The sequence below is a fragment of the Buteo buteo genome, chromosome 25 (genome assembly GCF_964188355.1).
Source record: "Buteo buteo chromosome 25, bButBut1.hap1.1, whole genome shotgun sequence".
Taxonomy (NCBI): Eukaryota; Metazoa; Chordata; class Aves; order Accipitriformes; family Accipitridae; genus Buteo; species Buteo buteo.
In genome coordinates, this window is record NC_134195.1 from 14,114,001 (window position 1) to 14,137,126 (window position 23,126).

At 35.3% G+C, this 23,126-nt stretch overlaps 1 protein-coding gene across 1 annotated transcript in view; it reads right to left on the minus strand.

The window, feature by feature from the left end:
• Positions 1-4,647: 4,647 nt before the first annotated feature.
• Positions 4,648-23,126, minus strand: part of PRKX (protein kinase cAMP-dependent X-linked catalytic subunit) — a 62,110-nt gene continuing 43,631 nt past the window's right edge. The window contains exons 5-9 of the mRNA XM_075057335.1: positions 19,185-19,280; positions 14,822-14,879; positions 12,166-12,243; positions 8,963-9,111; positions 4,648-8,454 (exon numbers count right to left, since the gene is read on the minus strand). Coding sequence (XP_074913436.1) covers positions 8,986-9,111; positions 12,166-12,243; positions 14,822-14,879; positions 19,185-19,280 — 358 coding nt within the window. The 3' untranslated portion in view covers positions 4,648-8,454; positions 8,963-8,985. The remainder of the gene's footprint in view (positions 8,455-8,962; positions 9,112-12,165; positions 12,244-14,821; positions 14,880-19,184; positions 19,281-23,126) is intronic.

Here is a 23,126-nt window from a genome sequence, read left to right on the forward strand (position 1 = left end):
ACATGTCACATGTTGAACTTCAAACCATTTAATGTTTCATGTAGATACTTAGTAATTTTGAATGTAAAAAAAAAAAGACACAGTTAACACTATTAACTCAGCTGCTCCTTTTTCATCCAGGTAAAAACTGCTTTTGGGGGTAATAAGCCAGATTTTACACTTCTATGAAAGACTTACCCTTCAAAGTCATACAAAAGGCATTTAGAATATCAATGAATGACAACAACCAACAATTTGTTTTCAGGAGGTAAGTGACTCCCAACATGCCTCAGCTCATGAATTTTTTGATGAAAGCACCCTAGTCTAATACAAAACAGAGGACAAGCTGTGGAGCATTCACCATGACATGAATTGTAGTTGTAAGAAATGCCCTGTAGATATTGTAGCTTCAGACATTAGCTAGTGCCGTAGCTACATTTTCTTCTACTACACAATTTTTGACAGGTGGGTGGAAAAGAGGAATGGATGCCAACTTCTTCTTTTCATTCCTAATTCAATAGCTTCCCCTTTTAATCCCCAGCTGAAGAATTGAAATCAGCCCGCCTTCCTGATACCTGTTTATTCAGACAATATGACTCTATTTCCAATCTTAAAACATTTCATATCAAAAGCTTTGATATTTTCAAATATCTTGTTCTTAAATTGAATGCACAGATTTTCTTTATTTGACTAGCATGTCAGTGTATTAAAGTACAAAAATTTTAAACAAATCAATGTTAAATTTTAAACCTGTCATATTTTGCATGTAAATAATCATCAGCTGTATAAATAAATTTAGAATAGTTAATTACTGGCATAGTTAATTACTGGCAAAATCTACAGAGTCTCTAAAACAGACTTCACAGACATTTTCACAATCCAAAAATTCATTGTCTCAAAACCAAGGGTCAGTAAGAAAACCTGACTCAAGAGTAATGGTCACTCACGTACTGATGGCCCGCCTAGGAAAAAAAAAAACAAACCAAACCAAACCACCACACCACCACCACCTCCCCCAACTCCCCTTCTTCAACAGCCAGACAGTGAAACTGAAGAAGCGACTCAGTCCCTAACAACGCTTAAGTGATCCACCACCACCACACTTTCCTTCTGACTTCACCAGGATTTTGCTGGGGATTACATGAGTCACAGGAGCTTTATGTAAATATTTTTAAATGGGTTCAAAACGTGCTGTTTGAATCTTGTGTTACTTTACAGCACATTGCCGTAGTCTTTTTTTTTGCCCAGTGACAAATACCTGCAGAGAGAATAGAAGGACTTCAGCTACACACAGTTATTGGAAATTCCTTTTCAGATCAAATAAGTAGTGCTTTTGATCCAAAGTTCAGTTCATGGCAGGGAAACATTTCTCATAGATCAGTTGAGTTAACGGGCTCACTTATTGCTGCTACGTGGATGACGGCAGACTGGCGGGAGGAAGCAAGTGTCATGGCACAGGACTGCAGCGCTGCTTTAAGAGAGAGGCCAGTAAGAAAAATCCTAAATCTGAATACACTCAAACCATGAGTGTATTAATCTGGAATAAACTTAGCGGTGCCTTGACAGTGCCTTTACATATGTAGTCCCAGTTCAGTTTTATTAACACAAAGACTAAATAATTTACCTACTTTATTTACTTACCTGTACTTGTTTTTTTGCAAAATGTGTTACTAGAAGGGTAAAAGCTTTCTCAAAACCTAAGAACAGAATGTTGAGTAATTTAGTCAGCATGCCTCAAAGGAAACTGTTAAACAGTAGAAATAAAAGACATGCCACTTGTGAAGGTTTTACTGTATTAACACAGTCTAGCAGCCCTGCTTCAGTTATTTTTACAAGCACCTTGATTGGAAGAGGGTCCTAAATTATCTTAAAATTTCTTTCTAATTGAGAAATTAAAATCAGGTCAGAGAAAGTACTAGATATTACACACACAATTTGAAACACTCCATGTTTATGACATTTGTTCACCAAACTTCAGAAGCACCAAACAGCTGAGAGTCTTTTTTTGTAGCCTAAATCAAAAATTGACCTGTCTAATGCTCAACTTCTGAAGAAATGTGGACTTAAAGAAAGCTGCCTTTGAAAAGCTCAGAGATTTTCTAAGACTCAGTCTTAATATTTGCTAAACTGCTCAGTTAAACTCTCACAGAGCTGCTGAAAGAGAAAAGACTTGGTCCTTCAAGGTGAGAAGACAAGTTTAGGCTCTGAAGGAAGCCTGACACTCCATGCTCAAGCGAGCTGCAGTTTTCTTCATGTGATTTACAACAGTAGCAGCATTCAAAGCACAACCACCTCCTCTGCACAACTTACATTTGCACAGAACAGAAAATTAAGAGGATGATGACTGTAAAGCACATTTCTCCTTCTCTAACCAAGGGGTTTTAGTATCAAGGATTCTCTAAACTACACTAATTACAGACTAAAGTTGAAATAACCTCTGGCTCCTACAACTATCTCTTTTTATACAATATGAGGAAGAGCACCAGTTTATAGCTTAGCAGCCAGCATAAAGCTAGAACAGACACAATTTTCTCTACAACCTTTAGTGACAGAGCAAGTACACACACAAGTATGTACTGTTCAGACATACCAAGTTCAAGCTTATTTAGTTTCCCAAAATAATTTTCTGTCTTCCATTTGCCTTCTTTATTACCACAGTCTAGAATATGGACAATATGCTGGAAATGAGGACTTAATAAAAAACAAACAAACAAAAAACCGAACAAAAAACCACCTCAAGTTGGTTAGTTGTTTAAGCTGAAAAAGAACTTACTTTTCAAGGTATCTATGACATACTCTGATAAACTAAGTAAAAATCAGTGCACTAGAGACAGCACCTGCACAGAGCCTTAACTAGAAGCAAGATAGGTCTGCATTTTTGGTGCTTCAGGTTACACATCAGTTTTGGGATCTCCCTCAGAGACTGCAGTGTCCTAAATTACAGAAACACTGGCTAGTGTCCTAAATCACAGATGCAGTAAGAGATGCTTGGCTCTCAACTGCCCCAACAACTCATTCTTATTGGCACCAAAACAAAGACAGCAAAGTGGATAAAACTGTATCATAAGTCAAAGTTGGTATAAAAGCCCTACCTACTGCTGAAATTTTCTGTTGTCACAGTTGGGAATATTTTTCTAGTCTTGTGCAGGAATATTTAGAGACATTGAAAGAAATTATTAAAATTCAGCTTGGAAAAATTTTACAATATTCCCGGTTTCAAGGATAAATATGAAGCTTAAGATATATTCATGCATGGTGTTTTTTTGAAGGGTAGACGGAAAAGGGGAGTGGAAGACAGAAAGGAAAGCTGGAGTATTCTGCTGAGGACAGTAGAAGAGCCTTTTACCTTCCCTGTGAAAAGCTACCTAAATTCTGAAGCTGAGATTGTAGCAGCTAGCAGGAGTTTGCACACAGAAGAGCTTGGTATGTGAATTATATACCAATTCACAAAGTACTGGGCAAGATCCAGAGTTGCAACAGTGACAGTTGCTTTCAACCATTTCTTATACTATCATACTGGTACTGGTTAACAGTAGGTCATGGAAGGGTAGGCTCTTGTCAAATGCTGTTTTAACACTGTTTTGCAGTAAAAGGGCTAATGAACCATGAAGTGAGACAGATTTGGGAGTAGTGAGTAATGCTATGTGAGTATGGTCCAGACAAAGTTATACATCAGCAAAACTTACCTGCCCTGCATGAGTGAAAAAGCGTATTTAAAACGGCCTTTGTTGGATAAGATCTGGAGTTACACGTGCAATCAAAAAAGACACAGTACTTGGTTTAGAACAAATGAACAAAAACTCAACCACATGGCAAAAGGCTGGGGTAAGAACAAGATGCCAAACCAAATTCTTTACAAACACCCTGGACACTTGCTAACATTCAAAACTCTGGTATGTTTTAACTGAGCGGTTCTTTTGATTCATGTCAAAGACTTGACTAAAAGCTTGCCAGGGCTTGTTGCAGTGTTCCTTCACTTTCCATTAGCAGTTTCTTGAGGCACATGACATAGTGGTTTACAAGAGAAAAAAGTCAATGCACAAAATTTAGAATTAAGCCAGGCAGAACGAAAGCATGAAGTTCTGTGTTAAAAACCCAACCCTTAACTAGTCCAAACTGTATCCAGTTGGTTCTATGCCTACATAATTATCTCTGCAAGATTAAGCTATCTAGTGGGTAAGAAATAAAATACAATTGACACGGGAGAAGTAATTTAACACCAACGGCTAAACAAATTTTGTTAAAAACAGACTTTTGAACTTCTTGATGGAATATGAAATAAAGGTTTAGTTAGGTGTGCCTGACTTCATAAAAATATTTTTTGATGCCTAAAGAAACAGATTGAAATGAGTGTTCTGGACAGTGTTCAGGCCATTAAGTTGTGAAAATGTTGGAGCAATTAGGGTCATATAATCAAAGTTTAATGAGAAGTCTGAGTTAACACTTTTCACTACTGGTGCACTACCTGAAATGAATTTGAAAATATACTTTTTTGGTGCTTCTTCCATGCCAACTGAAATATGTTCCACCACTTGCATCTTTCTCTGGAAAGACTTAACTCCTGAAAAGAAGGAACAGTTGTTTTTCTACTCCTCTCCTCTTTCCTTGCATCATTTTATTGGATGAAGAACCTCTACCTCCTCCCAACATAAATGGAAGCAAACTAGGTTTAAACATTTAAAAAGATATAAAGGTTTATTAAATGAATCCAGATTTGACAGATATTACATAAATTAAACAGCAATAAAATTTTACTAGGGTTTATGTACAGATCACAGTGATTTTCATTGTGCAATGAGGGCTGACTTTGTAACTTTGAACAGTACTTATACATGTGAGCTACAACAAGCAACCAGCAACAGACGTTAGTCCAAGTTAACCTCGCAAGTCTAGCAGTTCAAACTGATTATGCAGTACACAAATGCCTGCTACCACTATCACTACTTACTACACAACAGAGTATTTATAAAGCAGTCAAGGTTTGCCATAGAAAAGTGCAAAACATGGAAAGTCTGTACACAGTACAGTACAAAAAGGAATCATGCTACAGTCATTGAAAGCTGAAAAATAATTCTATAGCATAGGAAGCACTGCATCACAACTCTTCTGAATGGCAAGCAGATGGGCTGAGGAACAGCCATATCTTAATTGCTTTCAAAACTGCAAAATCCCTGTTCATCCATTTAAACATAGTTTAGTACCTATATTTGATCCATTAACAATGACTTTCTACAGTGGAAGATCACATTAGTTAAAGCTCAGTAGCACACATATTCATTGATCAAGCTAATTTACAGGAAAATCTACAGCATGTTCTCCATTGAAATCATGAAGCATTTATATCATTTGGTTACAAGGCAATTGAGTTTACAATGCACGTTTATCACTTAAAACCTCAAATTGGGCAATTAAAAATATATATATATATAAAACTCAAAAATAAAGGTTGTTTTTTAATGTTTAACATTCTTGTTCACCGAAGCAGAATACCAAAGGCCTACGGGCTCTTCCAAGAAAACAGTCCTTATGCAACAGTCTATACGTAAAAACACGTTAACAGAAGCAACCAAAATAAAATGAACTTCAGAGACTACCACACTGGAATCGAAAATAAAAAAGTGTTCTAGTCTGCTTAAAAAAAACCCATAAAACCAGAGTCCTTAGTGCAGTGTGTATCTGGGACTTCTGTGTGAGCACTCAGACAGGACTATGTTAGTGGGCCATGAAGTCCCAGCAAAGACTTAAAATAAAATATTCACTTGTGCAAATAAATAAAATGGGCAGGTAATAACAGCTCAAGTTCAAGACTGTAGAGAAAATAACTGATCACTTAAAATAATGCTTCAACAATGTTTTGGTTTTTCTTTTAGTGAAGGATTTTAAAAAAATTTGAAAGCAGTTTTGTACTAGAAAGCATGTTGACGAGGTCAGTAGTTAGGCATATGTACACATGGCTCTGGAAACAATGTTAAGTCAATGGATTAGCATTATTAATAAGATTGTACTTATTTCTTTAGTCTCTATCATAATGAGTGTCAGTGCATCCACTGCCAGCAATGGATAAGATTCATAAAAAGAAAATCCACGATAGCCTGTTGTTCAAGCATTCAAAACTTCTAACCACCACTGTGGCACATCAGTCAGATGCAACTTCATTTCCTCAGCTTTTGAAGACTTAAACACAGTGCAGTTTTTAAATTTGGAAAAAAAAAAAAAAATTCTATTTAGCATACTTGCTTGTTTCAGTTTGTACATTTTTGAATAAGAAACTGGTTTTGTAGTACTCAGATTCCATAAAATACTGTAAGCTTACACATTAAAAAAACCCTGAACTGTGCTTGCTCCCCTTAGACAAAGTAAGCTGTGTTTTATGTGCTTCAGTTGTTCCCAGTTGATTTGGAATAACTAATTCCACAGATACAAATACAGTGGACCAGATTCTTTTTTTTTTTTTTTCCCCCAAGAGAATGAAGTATTTTCACCAGGTTAAAATGATAATTTTCTATGGATTTTCCTGTATTACATTATACATTCTTACACAGTATTTACTGAGTGGTAGCTGGGGCCATCAACTTGTGACACTTACATAACATCAAGAAGACTTTATGATATTCCAGAACTAGCACTTTGAAGTATCCTGATTTTGTTAAATATTGTGCATTTTTGCAGTTATGCAATCTCTTTAAGTTAGACTTGCTTTATGAAGAAATAGATCTAATACCCTAGAAACTGCAAGCTCTCAACAGCATTTCTGTACTGTTTAGAGCTAAACAAAAGAAAATGGAGGTCACTTTTTCATGAGGAGACTCCAGCTGCAGATCTGTCAAAATTATAAACATGGCAATTTCAGTAGCGATTACTAGAATGCCTACTTCATAAGCATTCAGGATTTAGTTTGGAAAAATGAATCTTTGGCCTACATTTCTTATGGCATTTCAGATCAAGAATGTAGAGAGCCATTTGTGGGAGAAACTATCTGTATGATCTACTTAAAGAGTTTTATGTAGAGCCAGCAGCCATAGTAGTGGAATTCCAGTGAGCTGATATGCTTTTGAAAAAAATATTTTTGGTCTAAATATCATAATTTCACTGAAAGTTATCTAAACCCACAACATCTGAAAGAATGTAATTACTTTTTGAAATCGAAGCACTTCAGAATCAATTCCCCTATATCAACACAAGTTTCACAATACGTAACATGAAAAAAACCTAAAAAAAGATCCTGACTTGTATACAATCTACCTTCATGTTTATGTGTATTCATATACATAGATACATACATATGCACATACCGATATTTGGTGCTACTTAAAATGAAGCAGTATTGCAAATACTTCCTAAATACAGTGTACTCAAGCTGCTAGAAAGATGTTAGTACAGGATGAAAAAAGAGACTCCTTACATCTAAGGTTTGAACTCTGTACATATGGAATTCCTGGCAGCAGAGACTTTAGGACATTTCCAAAAGCAGGAGCAGAAAAATCAGGCTCTAATATATATTCAGTCTTCCCTCTGATATTCTGAAGTGCCAAGCATTCAACAACAACTATTTCAATAATGAAAAAAGTCTGTTATGGCTCATGCTTTACATTTGGAGAAGACAGCAAGCTTGAGAGAGAACAACTCCTGTAAGAGCCAGTTAGAGCCCTTTCATCAGTATGCACTGAGTTGCATGTTTACAGAGAGTCTTCATGTGAGGAATCTCATTTCAGACAGTGTATAATCACTCAATATCCTGGTTTGTAAAGAGATATCACTGTAACAGAACTTCATAAATTAGCCATTAAGTTGCATCTTAATCAACAATAAAACATGCCCTTGTCTTTCTGCTTTCAAGTACTATGGTTGCAAGTGTGAGGCATTGGAAATTTTAGGTACAAATCTTTTTTAAAACTTAATTATTTTTATTTTTTACAAAGAATTATAAAATGTATATAAGATGATGAAAAACTCATTTATCCTTTTAAGTTTTTTATTCCTAGAGAACTTCTTGAAAAACATTATTTGAAAAATAAAAATCATAGACTCTGAAAAGTACAAAAATTTACATCTTTGCACAGTTCCTGTGCTTTAGTTGTATTGTATTCATTATATACATATATACTAATTTGTGCTTTTAACTACACAAGTTTAGTATAAACTTATAAAATTAAGTCTATGAGTTAACTATGCAAAAAGGATCTGTGAATAGCAGGAAACTTAACTAAACCATAAGTTACAAAAAAAAATCCTAAAATATACCATTTTAGTGAGTCTACTTCAGAGTAGACTATCAATATTACAATTTACTAAACTAATGTCAAATGTTTACAGCAAAAAGTTATTCTTGCCTGCCTCCATCTCTTTAGATATTTACTATATACTAATACATATCTGAATGCAATATCATTCTTATCTACAAAGGAAGTCTTCCTTTACGCATGAACTCCATTTCTCTTCAGACTTGCTCTTAGCACTTCAATTTCCTTCCAGTTTCTAAGACAAAAAATAATGAAAAAGGAACACAAAATACAGTGTGGAGCATGTGAATTGAATGACAACTATCAGCCTATCACAGTTACAAGACAGAATCCAGGGTATAGAATTAATCTTACTCCTCTAACTGAAGTCTTCATTCTTAACACAAAAATCTTGCAATCAAGAATAATTTCCTTATCTGTCAAATCAATCTAGATATTTGCTTTTAACACACTATTTTAAAAGTTTTAAGGACAGAACAACTTAAATATCTCTATGCAAATAACTTCACTGTAGAACACCAAAGCCTGTGAGATAAATTACCTTTGTCATTCCATAAGCCTGCTTCACAGTATTTTATTTCAACAGTTTACTTTATACTATGTATTACTGCGATTCATGTTGTTTTTATGAGCTATAAGGAAGTATTAATCACTGTTATGAATCAGAAGATGTAATTTCTGCATACAGCTCTCATTCACAGACCTGCAATTGTTTGAAGAGGACTCCTGACATTTGGACATACCTCATCCAGTGTAGATGTCACATTCAGAAGTTCTTGAAAATTTCTAGATCTTTAGGGGGTACCGGAGGCATCTTATTCCAGTCATCTTCAGGATAAGCTTCAAAATTGGAAGTATCCCCATCATTGGATACTTTTGGTACTATGGGAGGCTAGTCAGAACAAGCACAACAGAAATGTTAGTACAGTTTCCTCAATGAGCTCCTCTCCATCACATTAAAGCAGAAATTCTGTAAAAAACTGATTAAACAAAAGGGTTACGTATTTATAAAACTTCACCTTTTTCACAAATAATGAATGGCATGAGAGAGAGAAGCTTGCAGCAACATAGACATGTCCCAACACTTTGTCTATATTGCAGTTAAATATTATGGTTAAAAGACACTTGTAATACTGATACCTGTTTTATTTAGCACTCAAGTTCTAGCTACTTTGCAGACCAAAGGTAGCTACTGTAAAAGATTACTACAACTAAGCTTCCAGGCACGTGTTGTTACAGCATAATCTGCCACTCTCCTTCCTCACTCTTGCCCTCTTCTGTGTCCTATGAGCAAAAAAGGAGTGTAATCACATTAGGTTCCTTTCAAGAAAGAAAGAGTCTTGATGGCAGTGTGGGGAACTGCTTTCTAATTGAAGAAAAAAAGCTTCCTCTTCATTGCTTTCAAATGGATTGATTGCTTTCAAGAAGGTTGAGATGACTAATTTGTGTATGCCTCATAATACCTACTATGCTTTGTCCTAGACTAGCAATAAATTCGAGCAGGTAAAGAAATTGCTGCACTGTAAAAACTTATTTCACAAGCATGTCTGTAAAAGCATCTTAATTCAAATAGATCTTTTCAAGGAAGCTTGGAGGTACCAAGAGAAATATCTGTTTTCTATTTCTTTCCTCAGAGGATCCTTTGGATTTCCAGTATTGCCTACACGTACTGCAAAGCTGGTGGGTTTTCCTTGTCTTATATCTAGCATCAAGATTACTCTGCCCTTCTAGCCACAGGCAATGAGATAAAGCTCCTCTCTGGAACATTTCATTAATCGCAGGGGTTAAAGTAGTGCAAACCCCTTTTCTTCTCTCAAGGGACATTCATCTCTCTAACCCCTTCACAGTGACAGAGCGCTTAACTATCTTCACGACGCCAGCAAACACTTTAGAATGAGAAAACCTTAAGGATGATCACCAAACTGGCTAGTAAAAGTCATACCACAGAACAATAAAGTACAGCAAAATGTTATCCTGCACCTCCTCAAAAAGATAAAAGTCCAGCTTCAGCTAGCTCTGAGTTCTTATCTGATCTTTTGGGCTTCTCAGTTTGAAACAATGCCATCAGCAGGTTTTCAATGGGAAAGAAAGGGTCCCTGAGGAATGGTACTTCTAAGCCTCAGACAAAAGCAAAGTCCTACTTTTGCATACAGCAGTCACAGTATGCTGCCCAGATGCTTAAGAAAATGTGCAGAATCTGCTCTGCTCGCAAGGACTATCTGTTCCACTGTAGGCAATGCCTGGCACCCCTACCTCCCTGTAAGCATTCTGGCAGGAAAAAGAGAAAAATTAAAAAAAGAGAGAAAGGAAAATCCTTTATTTTAGATTAACAAAATTATTTTCTCTCTTTCAGCCATTACTATTATTTATATAATACTGCTATTTAAGCTCTTATCAGGACCGTGAATCAATGCTTCATTTGTACAATAGGCCAATTCACACTTTTTACAGGGAAAATGGAGCACTGTATCCATTATTTCATATTTTCAGTCTCTTCATCAGTATGAAATAGTGAGATTGTGAAAACTAATTCTGAAGAATATAGCTGCCTCTAGAAATAACAATGTAAATTTCTGACCCAATTCACATCCTTGCTCTGAAGTATAATTAAACAGCATTTCATCTTCTAAGAACTTAATGTAACCATCAGAAAAATTAAGAAAACAAGTTTTGGATTCATAATAATCTGAATACCATGGTGACTTTTTATTTAAAAAAAAAAAAAATAAAAAATTGCAACATAAAGGATGTTTGGATGTGAAACTTTTGATTTGGTCCTCTAACATTCAGGTTTTAGTACTATTAGTTTGTTATTTATTTGGTAATACGGTAGGTTGTCATAAACTTCAGAGTTGAAATACTTATAAAACATGTTATCACCCAGTTTGTGTTCTTTGTTGATTTGTGTAAGCAGAATTTACAGTACATAATTTGAAAAATGTGACTTCATTACAACAGATCTACATAAAACATCAACTGGGTGTAGTAATCATTTAAAAAAAAAAAACCCAAACCCACCAATTTAAAACAATGTAATTTTTTTTTTTTTAAGGAAAAAAGTCACCTACAGCTTTGTATTAGGATGTTGTCTACAAGAATATATCAGGAACATTTTCATCTCTTAATTATTTTGCAAGAACTCAATTTAAGATATCTAGCCAGAAATTCATTGTAAGAAACTAATGCAAAGAGAAGGAAAACCAAACATTTAAGCGGTACTTGATTCACTGCATGTGGCAACCTATGTTACTGAAAATCACCGCTGTAAGAAATCATAGTAGTTAGAACTTTGAGGAAGGAAAGAAAGAAGGCAGTTTTACTTCCAAAGAATTTTAAAAAGCATTTTGCAGTGTTGATAGCTTTTGCAAGCATCTGCCCTCATACAATACTAGAATTCAGTGCTGTTAAAAAGTATGTTAGATTTACATTCATAAATTCTTGTCTTTCACCTTCCCTATTCCTCCTACTCCCATATGCTTTACATTTTATTAAAGCATTTACCTGAATTGAACTTGGCACAAAAATTCAAAGCCCAGAGTAAAATACTTCCACAGATATAAGGGTGGGGGTGGGGAATCAAAACAACAAACTGCCAATCTCCCCTCATCCCCCCAAACAAAAAAACACCTACACGAAGTAATTAATTACAAAATCCTAAAACTGAAAATTAAATGTTGTATTAACTAACCAGATTCAGCAAAACAAAGCAGGGATTTTTTTCTTAGACATTTTGTATATAGACAAAAATGCAAGCAGACATTCATATAATTAATTCTGCAGTGTAAAAGGGCAAAAATGCATGTAATTATTGATGTGTGCACATACATACATGCTCATACACACATATGAACACACAGACATACCAGGCCACAAAACCTGAACAGATCAGCTTAAATGAACAATGATTTCTTGTTGCAATGTCCTATACATATTTTGCAGAATATACCTTTAGTCTCCTTTGAGGTACAGCATCCCAATCTATTGACCTGAACCATCGATGTCTCTTCACATCATCTGCTCCATTCTTTAAAGAAAAAAATCAAAATTAATATTTAGTGAGTTATATGTATGCCAAACCATGTATTTCACCATAAGAACTGTGGTAAAAAGGTAGACTAATGGTCTAACTTTTTTCTTTCCTCAGGTGATAATCATTAAAGGATTCTACAGGATAAATTCATAGTTTATTTCCCTAGCAGATCCTGAGTACCAGCAGTAAGATCCTATTTTTTTTATTATTTTTTTTTAGCAGCATTCTTCTGACACAAGGGAGATCAAGAACAGGCTTTAAAATACCCACAAAATCCTTTACTGCAGTTGTACTCAATTCTGTTTCCTCCAACATTTTAGAAAGTATATCTGAATAAGAGGCATTCTTTAATTCTCACACTAATAAAAAAAAAATTGAGCGTTGATGGTGTCAAATAAAAATTATGTCTGGGAATCACGTAGTTCTATCAAATATTACAGAGGTTTAATGCTGACAACAAGAGGTTCTCAGTACTGTTACAAAAGTATTTATATAAAAACATTTGTTTTCATTTTAGATATACAGTTAAAGGCTTATTTGTCTTTTAATGATTACTCTCTCTCAGCTGACTGTTTTGATTATGTGCATAAAGAATGAAAATGTCTCCCCCTGCTCCCCCCCAGATGAAGCTTGGTACAAGCACAGACTCCTTCTCAAGGCATTAAGCACTGGGCAAAACCAGCTGGTTCTCTGTCTCAGGCCTGATCACAGCATAGTTTTAATACCCAGCACTCAAGCTCATACCACATGCAGCTCCACAGAATGAAGCATATCACACATTTGTTTTTTTCTGATGTATATGGAGTAGGACTATCCATGCTCGTATCCAAAGAAGGAACAAGGAGAGTAATTTATCACCTAGTTCCCTCAAAAGCAGATCTGACAATGCTTCGCCAGAAAATGCCCAATGGGATTTAAGCCTTTTTAAACCAACTACAATTTTTTAAAAGGATCAGACTTAAGACTGACCTACCACCCCCACCCCAAATCTCGCTTCTAATTAGAACTATTTTTGATTTTGACATTTTAGCCAACTGTACAGAAAACAAACAAACCAAAACAACCACAAACTAAAAAAAAAAAAAAAAAAACCACCAAACCAAAAAACTCCCCAAAAACAAAAGCCAGCCAAACACACTTCCTAAAAGCCATGTTCAAATAAACCAAGCTTTGCTTTTGTTTTTGTCTTCCTTCAAAACTGTCAAAAGATAAAAAAGTTTTCACTGGTCAATAACTTTCTAAATTTTCAGCTTATGAAAGTTTGGTTTTAATCCTCCTGCTCTCACCCCCACCCTGAAAAACACTGGAAAGAACTCTGAAGGATAAGAAAAACATTTATTTCCTAGCTTTTCTTACCAGTCTAAGTTTGTGCCATAAAAGGCTCTGAAAAGGAACTTTGGACAGCAGGTTCTAGCATCTATACTTATATCAGTATGTTCAAGGAACCTGGATGACTCTGCATCTTTTACATTCTTCACTTATGTGCACCATGAACTGTGCTTTGTGCAAAAAAGCAAGCTTCTAACCTCCCCTGCCCAAGGAGATGGAATTTTTAGCTGTCTCTATAAAACTAAAAGATTACACAGCTAATTTATGTACCTGCAACAGTGTAACAACAATAACAAGCCAATAAATACAGGATTATCTTACTCTGCCAAAGGGTAAATTAACCTACACTGAGTTTTGTGCGGTAGTTTGGCTAGTCTGTTAAAGTATCTGAGTTTGTTCACATGCAACTAACTTCTCACTGCACTACCAACCATAGTTACTGCGCAGCTGCAGAATCAAATAAGCTTGTAATACAGCTGTCATCTTCTTGGCATTACAAGTAGTACCACATCAGGACATCACACAGAATTCACAGGATTGCTTTGTGTTCCTCCTTGATATATCACAGATGTAAATGTATTTCTGAGGTAGGCTAGAATGTTACCTGGAACATGTGAGCGTATTTTTCATTAGTAAGCTATTGCCTTCAGAAGTCTGTTCAGAATGGGATGAATAATTCTTCTTGGTGGAAGACTGTTTGACTGTGCTTAATCAGCCCCGACACCAAACTATCAGGACAATGACCAAACATCATGGTACTACAACAACCTTTATATTCCTTAAAATAACTTTTAAGCTTCAAATTTGGTTAGTGCTCCTTCTGGGATTAAACAACTCCCAAGAAAGAACCAAAATCAGCTGGTGCTGTCCTACAGGACTTAACACCATGTTTCTGGTCTAATGTAATGGTCTAATGTAAAGCTTCAATTTAATCAGGAAACAGGTAGGGTTTCTTTTTTTTTCCTTCTCTCTTTTTTGGGGGGGGGGGGGGGGATGGGGTGGGTGGGGAGGGAAACTGTCAAGAAAGATAGCATTAATCCAGGCAAACAGGAGTATGATTTCCAGAAATACACTGTTAAACTTTGCATTTAGGATTGCACAACTGAATTAATGTATGGGAAAATATATCTCAATTTCACACTTATAAAAACAAAAGCCATAGAAGAGCTGTTCTACATCATTCCTACAGAATTCTTTCAACCTTGTGCTATGTTCTGCATTACACCTAACATTTTATACTGACCTTCATATTTCCTAATCGTCTTGTCCTGTCTACCACAAGCAGCTTCTTAATAAGGTCTCTGCAGTAAAGAAAACATGTTCTCTGTTAAACAAAAGTAATTTATATTTGACTGTCATACAAATGTTACAGAATATGAGCATACTTCCCTTTGACTAGCTAATACTATGTATAATTTACCCATTCATTTCCTACATATTTTAGGACACTTAAGAGTGAATAATAAAAAGGAATAACCTGTTCTAAAAGGAACTTGCAGAATTCTTGCAAGTTCCTTTTAGATTCTTTCAAGAAAGAAAGGAGAAAAATTTTCTCTCTCTCTCCTCCCCTGCCCCCCCACCAACTAGTACTATATCTTTCTTTGTATTTTTGTATTTTGCTGGGGATTCCATATCTCAAAATGGATCTCAAACATATTTAGCAGAACACAACTCTAATATATATAAAAAAATACTGATAAAGCTGCACCCTCAACTTTATACATTGACATTTAAACCGTGGCAGCTAAACATTCAGAGAAATGGTGGAAGAGCTAGTCATCTGCTTTAAACTACTAACATCCATAAGCTTTAATTTAATTGAAAATGAAAAGCCTCCCCTGAGATTTTAGTTAATTGAACAGTTCTACATAAAGCTAAATCAACATTTTAAAAGATGAATGCAAGTTTAGAGACATAACGGACTTCCATTTTAATAGCAAAGTACTTTAAATATCAAGCACCAAAAACCCAACATAAATCAAAGTGAGCATCACAATTTATTGAGTTAGCTTCATTACTTCTGACCTGAGAGAAAAATCTGGTTTCACAGTTCTATGAACAGTTACTTTTTATCTCAAAGGTTATTTTGCTGTTTATTTTTAGGATAATAGCATTCTGGTCTCATTGCATAAAGTACCAATGACAGGAAAGAACAAAAGTTTAGCCATCCTTCTTCTTCCTATATCCTCAAGCAGACCTGAGAGATGCAATACTGCATGAAATGGTGCAAATCTACAAAGTATGGCTAATTCCAATTTTTAACTTTGTAGAAGGTTTAAAAAAAACCCAACAGTTTTATTTACAGAAAAGAATGCAAACATATTAATGACACACCTGCCTCTCTCTAACCCTAACTGTAACACCTACTATCCCCAAACAAAAACAGTATTCTGTCACCTACCCTTGAAATCACAAAAGTGTATGCACAAATATATGAACTGAGAGTTAATGTGCTAGACTGTCTGAAAAGCTGTTGCATTTGGCAGGAATATAGTTCTAAAATTCAGCTAGAAAAATATTCAATTTCTAGATAAAAGGAGAATAAAAAAGTCAAGGTAGAAAGCAACTTTTAAAACTCTCATGATCATTCCAGCCAATCAATATTTGAATTGGATTAAATTATGTGACCAACTCCTTTTACAGTCATCTTCGCAGAAATACCTTCTCCCAGTTCTTCGTGGAGAATACTATTCCTTATGCAGAAGGCTACAAGAATGGCTACAACCAGGCTTTAAAACAGGAGGAGGACTGAAAAAAAATCCAGAACACAGGCTACATGGCCAAAGATAAATTATGGAGTTTCCTATTCCTGTATATTCAGAAAACATTCAGTGGATCATTCTTGGCTTGCTTCAAAAATTCACCTTATAAAAGAACAGTTAAGGGATGAGCTTGCTCAGTGATACTGTGTTGTCACTAAAGATGAAGACATTTGCTGCATTCAATAGAACACCCATTAAATTGCAACAAGTAATAGATTGTTTAGTACTTCTTTATTACATAGTTTCTCAAGAGTAATTTAGCAATGATCATGTTAAAGTCAATCCAATAGATATGTTGCTGTATGTATGTAGGGAATGAACTTCTACACCAAGGTCTTTCCAGACCAATAACCATTAAACTGCTGTAGCACTGGTGTTTCATTTGGTATTTTCCAAAAGTGTCTTTGCAAAGAAAATTTTACAAAAGCAAAAAAAGAAAAATATAAAGAAATAACTTATAAACTCATCAGTGGCCAAAGAAATAGGTGGAGCATAATTAATACTTATGTTTTATCAGAAATTAAAAAACACAAAACTCTGCTGACAGTCTTATTTTGGAACTTCTAGTTGGTTAATTTATCATCATCATCAGGGCAGAAGTTGCTCTTCAGAAGAGATCTGAACTAATGGTCAAATGTGTCAAGGTCTTCATATATACAGGACAAAGGACTTGGAGAAAACTTCTGATTAAATTGCAAGGTGGCTAGCAAAAGGGACACAGCAGAGAGCAATATGAAGAGATGGTAGCTTAGGCCAGAAGGAACAGCACTTATACAAGACACCCAGCAGTTATACAGCACAGTAAGAGACAGTGAACATCATGCAGCAGGAGGGAAAGCAAAAGTAGTACAAATTCAAAAAGTAGAAAGTGTGGGAGGGTGATGGGGGTAGAAGGGCAAAAAACATCAACCAGTAAGTTTACGTAGTAAATCTAGGTAGAAAAGTTTTCTCAGAATTCAAAAAGGAAAATAGTTTTGCTGCCTAAAAGCAGAGAGTTAAAGTTCAATTGTTATAAACACAGTATAGCACTAATACTTCAGACATAGCCTGGATGTGTCAGGACCCAAGATAGTCGTCTTCCTTGCTGAGATACCAACTGATAGGAAGAAGAGAGAAAAATCAAGCGGGATCCAAGTAAGGCAAGAAGCAGACTGTCGCCTTAGGACAAAATAATCTTGGCACCTGCTTTAAGCTAATGGTGCAGATGTCAAAGACTATCCAGTTCTGCATACTATGGTTCGAAAAAACAGGAAGAGGGGTTGACAGAAGAGAGATACATTATGCTAACAACTCACTGCAGAAAGCAGGTGAAGCCTCGCAAATGAATGAGATCACCCAAAACCAAGGTGTGAAAGGAGGAAAGCCCAAGGTAAAATCCCATGAGACCTCTTAAAGGCAGGAATATAGTGGGAACAAGCTGCCAAAACACACTGAAAGGCTGGATAAGAAAAGCCGGGAAAGAGGTGTATCAACAACTATGTTGATTATCCTACAATTCATTGGCAGTCACGTCTAGACTGAAGAGCAAAACCTGCATATGCATGCTTACTACCATAACTAGGACACTTCACAGCATCAGGCATCTTCTGGACAGTAGAAATCAGTGGTGGTCTGTGAATGTCGAGCACAAACAGAAGCTAGCAGCATCTCTACTTTTAAATGCTTCCACCATGTTAGACAGGTTGCTAGTGATAATAACCTAATTTGAGCTGTTCATTTTCTGGTCACACTCTTATACTTTAGTGCACACAACACTACGTGAGATACTCAGTTTTCTTCTTAAGACAGACTGGGTTGGGAAGACAAAACAATGAGACTACATTAAATTGGAAACAGCATCGAGATAATAAGGGAAAACTCTGTTAAGAGCAACACACAAATATGAGACACTAATCAGCCTAATGTGACATAGATGTGCTTGATTCAGTGCACCTGATGATCAGTGGAGGCTTAAAAAATCCTCCTCAAATGATTATTTTTGCAAGAGAATTCATAACAGTTCAGAGAAAGTTGGACAGATTTCATTAGATTTACCATACATTTTATCTATTTACCTAGTGACAGTAAGCAAGTGCCATCTCTATAGTCACTTCTTCAAAACACCTTGAATGATTAACCTGGGAACATAAGAATAACTTCCCGTCCTCGTTCACTCAGTCATCTCTGCTTCTGAGCAGAAACTTCATGTTTAAAATTGCACTTCTTCTGTTCTAATGTGTGCTAACAATTATTTCAATTATGGAATTTTTCAATAGGGAAAAAAGCATTTAATCTGCAATATACCTGTCAGAATTGCAAAATACTATGAATAAAACCCATACATGCATATATAAGACTGTATATTGAACTGGGGCCCTGCTATCAGAAATGGAAGTTGATTTTATACTGGAACTTCTGAAGCATCAGACAGTTCATTCGAATAGTTATGTCGCAGAGTGATTTAACTGGTTTGTATGCATACAAAGGAACAGTTCAGTATTTGCTTCCTCCTCTCCGAATTTTTACTCATATTAAATTATCTCCTCATATTTCTCCTCTTTTCTTTCTTCTAGGCACCAATCTGGTACCAATGAGCTTTGCACAAGGTAGAAAAGCATTTAATATTCCAAAATATGCAAAAAAGTAAGAGATGCAGACACTGTCTTACAAATGTATCTCCAGCTTGAGAACTACCAAACACATGATTTTACTTGGACTGCAAGAGTAAATGTAATTAAAATATTTTCCAACGTGGCATTTTAGAAAATCAGAATCTGGTATCTGGTCTTCTATGAAGATCCTCTAAAAACAGTGCTCAGGAGGTGTTTAGAATATAAAAGACAGTGTTGGGAGTCATGGACTTACTTTACATATAAATCCAAATGCCTCGGGAAATCTATTTTGCCAGCAAGAATCTTCTGATATATACCAAATGGATTGTCATCAAAAAACGGAGGAAACCTATTTTAATACAGCAAATTTTTAGAGGTTAGAAAAAGAATTTCTAAAAAATCTTATAAACATTATGATGTTATAGTAATTCCCCTCAGAAACTATTATATAGTTCTTTATGGTAGGGCATCATCAATCAAATACTAACTTGAAGAATAACAAGTTAAGGCTGCTATTGCAAAACAAAAAAACATTTTTGTACACAGCACCATGAATACAGAATTAGAACTGAAGTATTACAAGAGAGATTTTTGTTACATTAATACAGTAAAAATATCAATTATGAAACAAATTTTCAGTGTTAAAGTAAAAAATGCTTTGCCTTTATCTATAAAACCCAAGGGTATACTTTCCAAAACAGCATTACCATTTTTGTTCTTGTCCTGTAACTGCAGGCATACCCTTCCTTATTCACTAGTTTCTATCTAAAGTTTCAGAGGACCCTCATATGAATATTGTCCGGTTCAGTTATTTGTTGTACTTCCGGAATTCAAGTATATGTTTTGTTAGAGAAGGTTTGAAAGAGACAGACTGTTCAGAACCTGAAATTCTCTCAAGTGCAGCTCTCTTTCTGTGTTGGACAGATAAAGTACTTGTTTCATAATCTTCCCAAGATGATCAGTAAACCAAGATGCAATTAAATTTCTACTTTTGCTATTTTCTAGAAAGTTCTTCATGAAGTTATGAGCTAACAGAGAGACTACTTCTTGTCTTATAGTTACAGTAAGAATTGAAAGTTTTCTGCTGTGCTTCCTTTACTAGTATAATACATACCCTGATTACTGCAAGAGGCTCAGAGTATGGGTGCATCAGTACAGTCAGTATAAGCAGCTTAGCCCAAATGCCAACAAGTTTTCAGAGTGGCAGTCACCTTTTTAGAAGTTACCACAGGAAACCTTTTAGGGGAATGGAATAACTAACTCCTCATTCACTAATCTCAGTCCCGCCTTGACTTCTGTAACATGACCAAAGCATCCCTCCTACTATGCTTTTGTCTCAAAACCCCTACAGAATAGAAAAAAAAGGGATTTTGAGTATCAACTATATTAGGAACATCCAACCACCATTACAGTCCAACGTTTAAAATATTTTCACATCTCCCTAACATTTTATAATTACTTTCTAAGAGAACTTAACTGCATGTGTACACACACAAATACAGTGCTGGTGGCTTTGAAAATCATTGGTAGCACAAACAAGGGTGAAAACAACGTTTCTTCATTTCACATTCTTTCCTTAATTTTATGCTACTCAAACTAGCTTATTCCTCAACAAGTACTCTACATTATTTCCATTACGTTTTCAGAAGTACTAATTTCTTCATTATTCAGCTGATGGTCAAGTGAATTAGCATTTCCTTTGAAATACTGTAAAATTCAGCCACAAACAAAAACAAATTCCATCAGAATAGTTAAATAAAGTTGTCTGTATGCATAAAGTAAAAAAAGTAATACTTCAAAGCACAGAAAAGCATGACAAAACTATATCGTTAAGGAAAGACTGAAGAACATTTGTTGGTGGTGTTCAGAAAGCCAGAGTATTTTCATTCTGAAAACTGAATAGTCTCAGCTAGGAAGAAACTGGAAAATATAAGAATCTCAGGAAAAAATATTTGTGTGTTTATAAATTCCTGCTCTGACACTAAAGAACAAGGAAAATGTGATAGATATTTAACATATATAAAATTTTCCCACACCACAGAGACTATCATATAAAGTTTCTTTTTCAGTCAGGCAACATTATGTTCTTCACATTCTCCAAAGCAAGTTGACAAACAGTAGACTCAATTTCCAATTTTCTATTTGTTATTAGATATTAGTATCTATAAATGCATAAAGCAATTAGAATGAGACTTTGTAACTGTGTACTACAAAGGTGCCAGCTGCAATTAAGCAGATTGATATGAAATGCAGCAAGGTTTTTTCCCTCCATTTCCAAACACTCTTCATACCTACGTAGTGTACAATCAAGAAAAATAAGAAGTATGTATAAGTTTTTACATCTTTATATATGTTTAAATTGCTCTTTGCTTTCCCACTTTGAAAATACAAAATTACTATGTCTAGAATTCTTGAGAGAAATTTAAATCACACTTGGTATATAATAATTTAATGGCAATACTGCTTAAAGTGCATTTGAACTGTATGCAAAATGGGAATAGCTTTGGAAGATTACTTTCTTACGGACAAACCAAGTAACTTAACTTTGATACTACTTGTAAATATCAATCTTCAACACAGAACAGATTTTAGACAAAGCAATGCAAGTATTGTGCTGGAAGCTACCTAATAAATCAACAAAAACCCCCTTGAGTTTCAGACTGTCTTCACACCATAACACAAACACAAACAGCTGCCTTTTTCCACCAACTGAAAAGCTGCTAAAAAAAAAAATAAAAAAATCTCTGTATATAGGACAACAGCTGCAAACCATTCCTTTTGCTAACTGACACATAACAATGGCACTGACATTGGTCTCAAAGATAACAGGTAGTTTTAGCACTGGAGAAGAGAAATTGTAAAACCTCAAGGGAAAATACACAAGTCTGAGAATATTAAACCGTGGACAGGAAACATTAGCTACCTAAAATGATAGACCAGCACACCTCATACAACCACCAAAGCAAAACAAAAAAACCACAAAGCCCTCATCAAATGAGAAAATTCAGTTAGCTACACATCTAATGAGAGTACAATTATGACCTAACATATCTAACATTAAATAACAAGTATATTTTCCTCTATGGTAGATTGTAACAGAACACATTTACTCAAAATAAACAGATCTTTCAACTCTTTCTATTGACAGTTTGTTTAGATTAACTCTATGAACTTGATATTACTAATCTGTTCTGTAAAGATTTCTTCTCACCCCTGGTTTTCTCCATTCTTTCCCCTTCCTACATTTTACTATCTTAAACCTAAATGGGACCATGCCTTAAGCCTAGTGTGTGCAGAACTAGAATTCCATGAGCCTCTAGAGATTAAGTTAGAGAAATAAGACACTGCAGAACAGGAAAGTGTGGTTTTGTTTGTTTGTTTTTAGAGAGACCATTTCCTTACACACACATCTACCAATCTTCTCAATTGCTTTTGGGGTTCAGAGAGAGTAACTTCAGGAAATAACTACCAAATGTCTTAAATAATTTACTTGCAGACAATAACTTAGTCTTAAAGTCAGGGTTTTTTCACCTTCAAATAATTTTCATATTTCTTAAATCATCTTTGAATTTCAAGGGATAAAGTTACCCAGGACTGTTTTTGCATTAAAAACTTTGATAGTAAATATCAAGCCGCATCTTGAGTTGAGTTTTAAAACACTACTGCCAAGAGCATCGAAAAGCTAATAAAATGCTAAAAGCATATGCCCTATGTGACAACCTGTCTTCCTAAAGAAAACACACACAAGCCACAATCCCTGCCCCCATCAACCTCCCAAACCCTAGAATCTTAAAAATTCTAAGCAAACAGTATGAATCTACACCCTCCATACCCCCCAAAAAACCAAAAACAAACCCGAAAAACCACAAGAATAAAACCAAAAAAACTCAACCAAACTTCGTTAGAGTCCCTATCCAAAGGGGTGATAGGGACTCCACCCAAATGCTAAAAAATAAAAAGAAGCATCCAACCATTATGAAGACCACATCTACACAAATACTGTAGTAAAAACCATTACAAAGTCACTTTCAGCAGACAGCTGCTCTGTCAATCAGCCTATATAAGGTCTAGGCTGCCTTTTAGAAATGTGTAATTTATCTCTATTGGTTACGAGTCTCTATAGCCAAAGTGTTTATATTAAGCTTGGGGAAATCCAGATCTCATCACTTGAGCCAGATAGTGTCAGGACACAGAA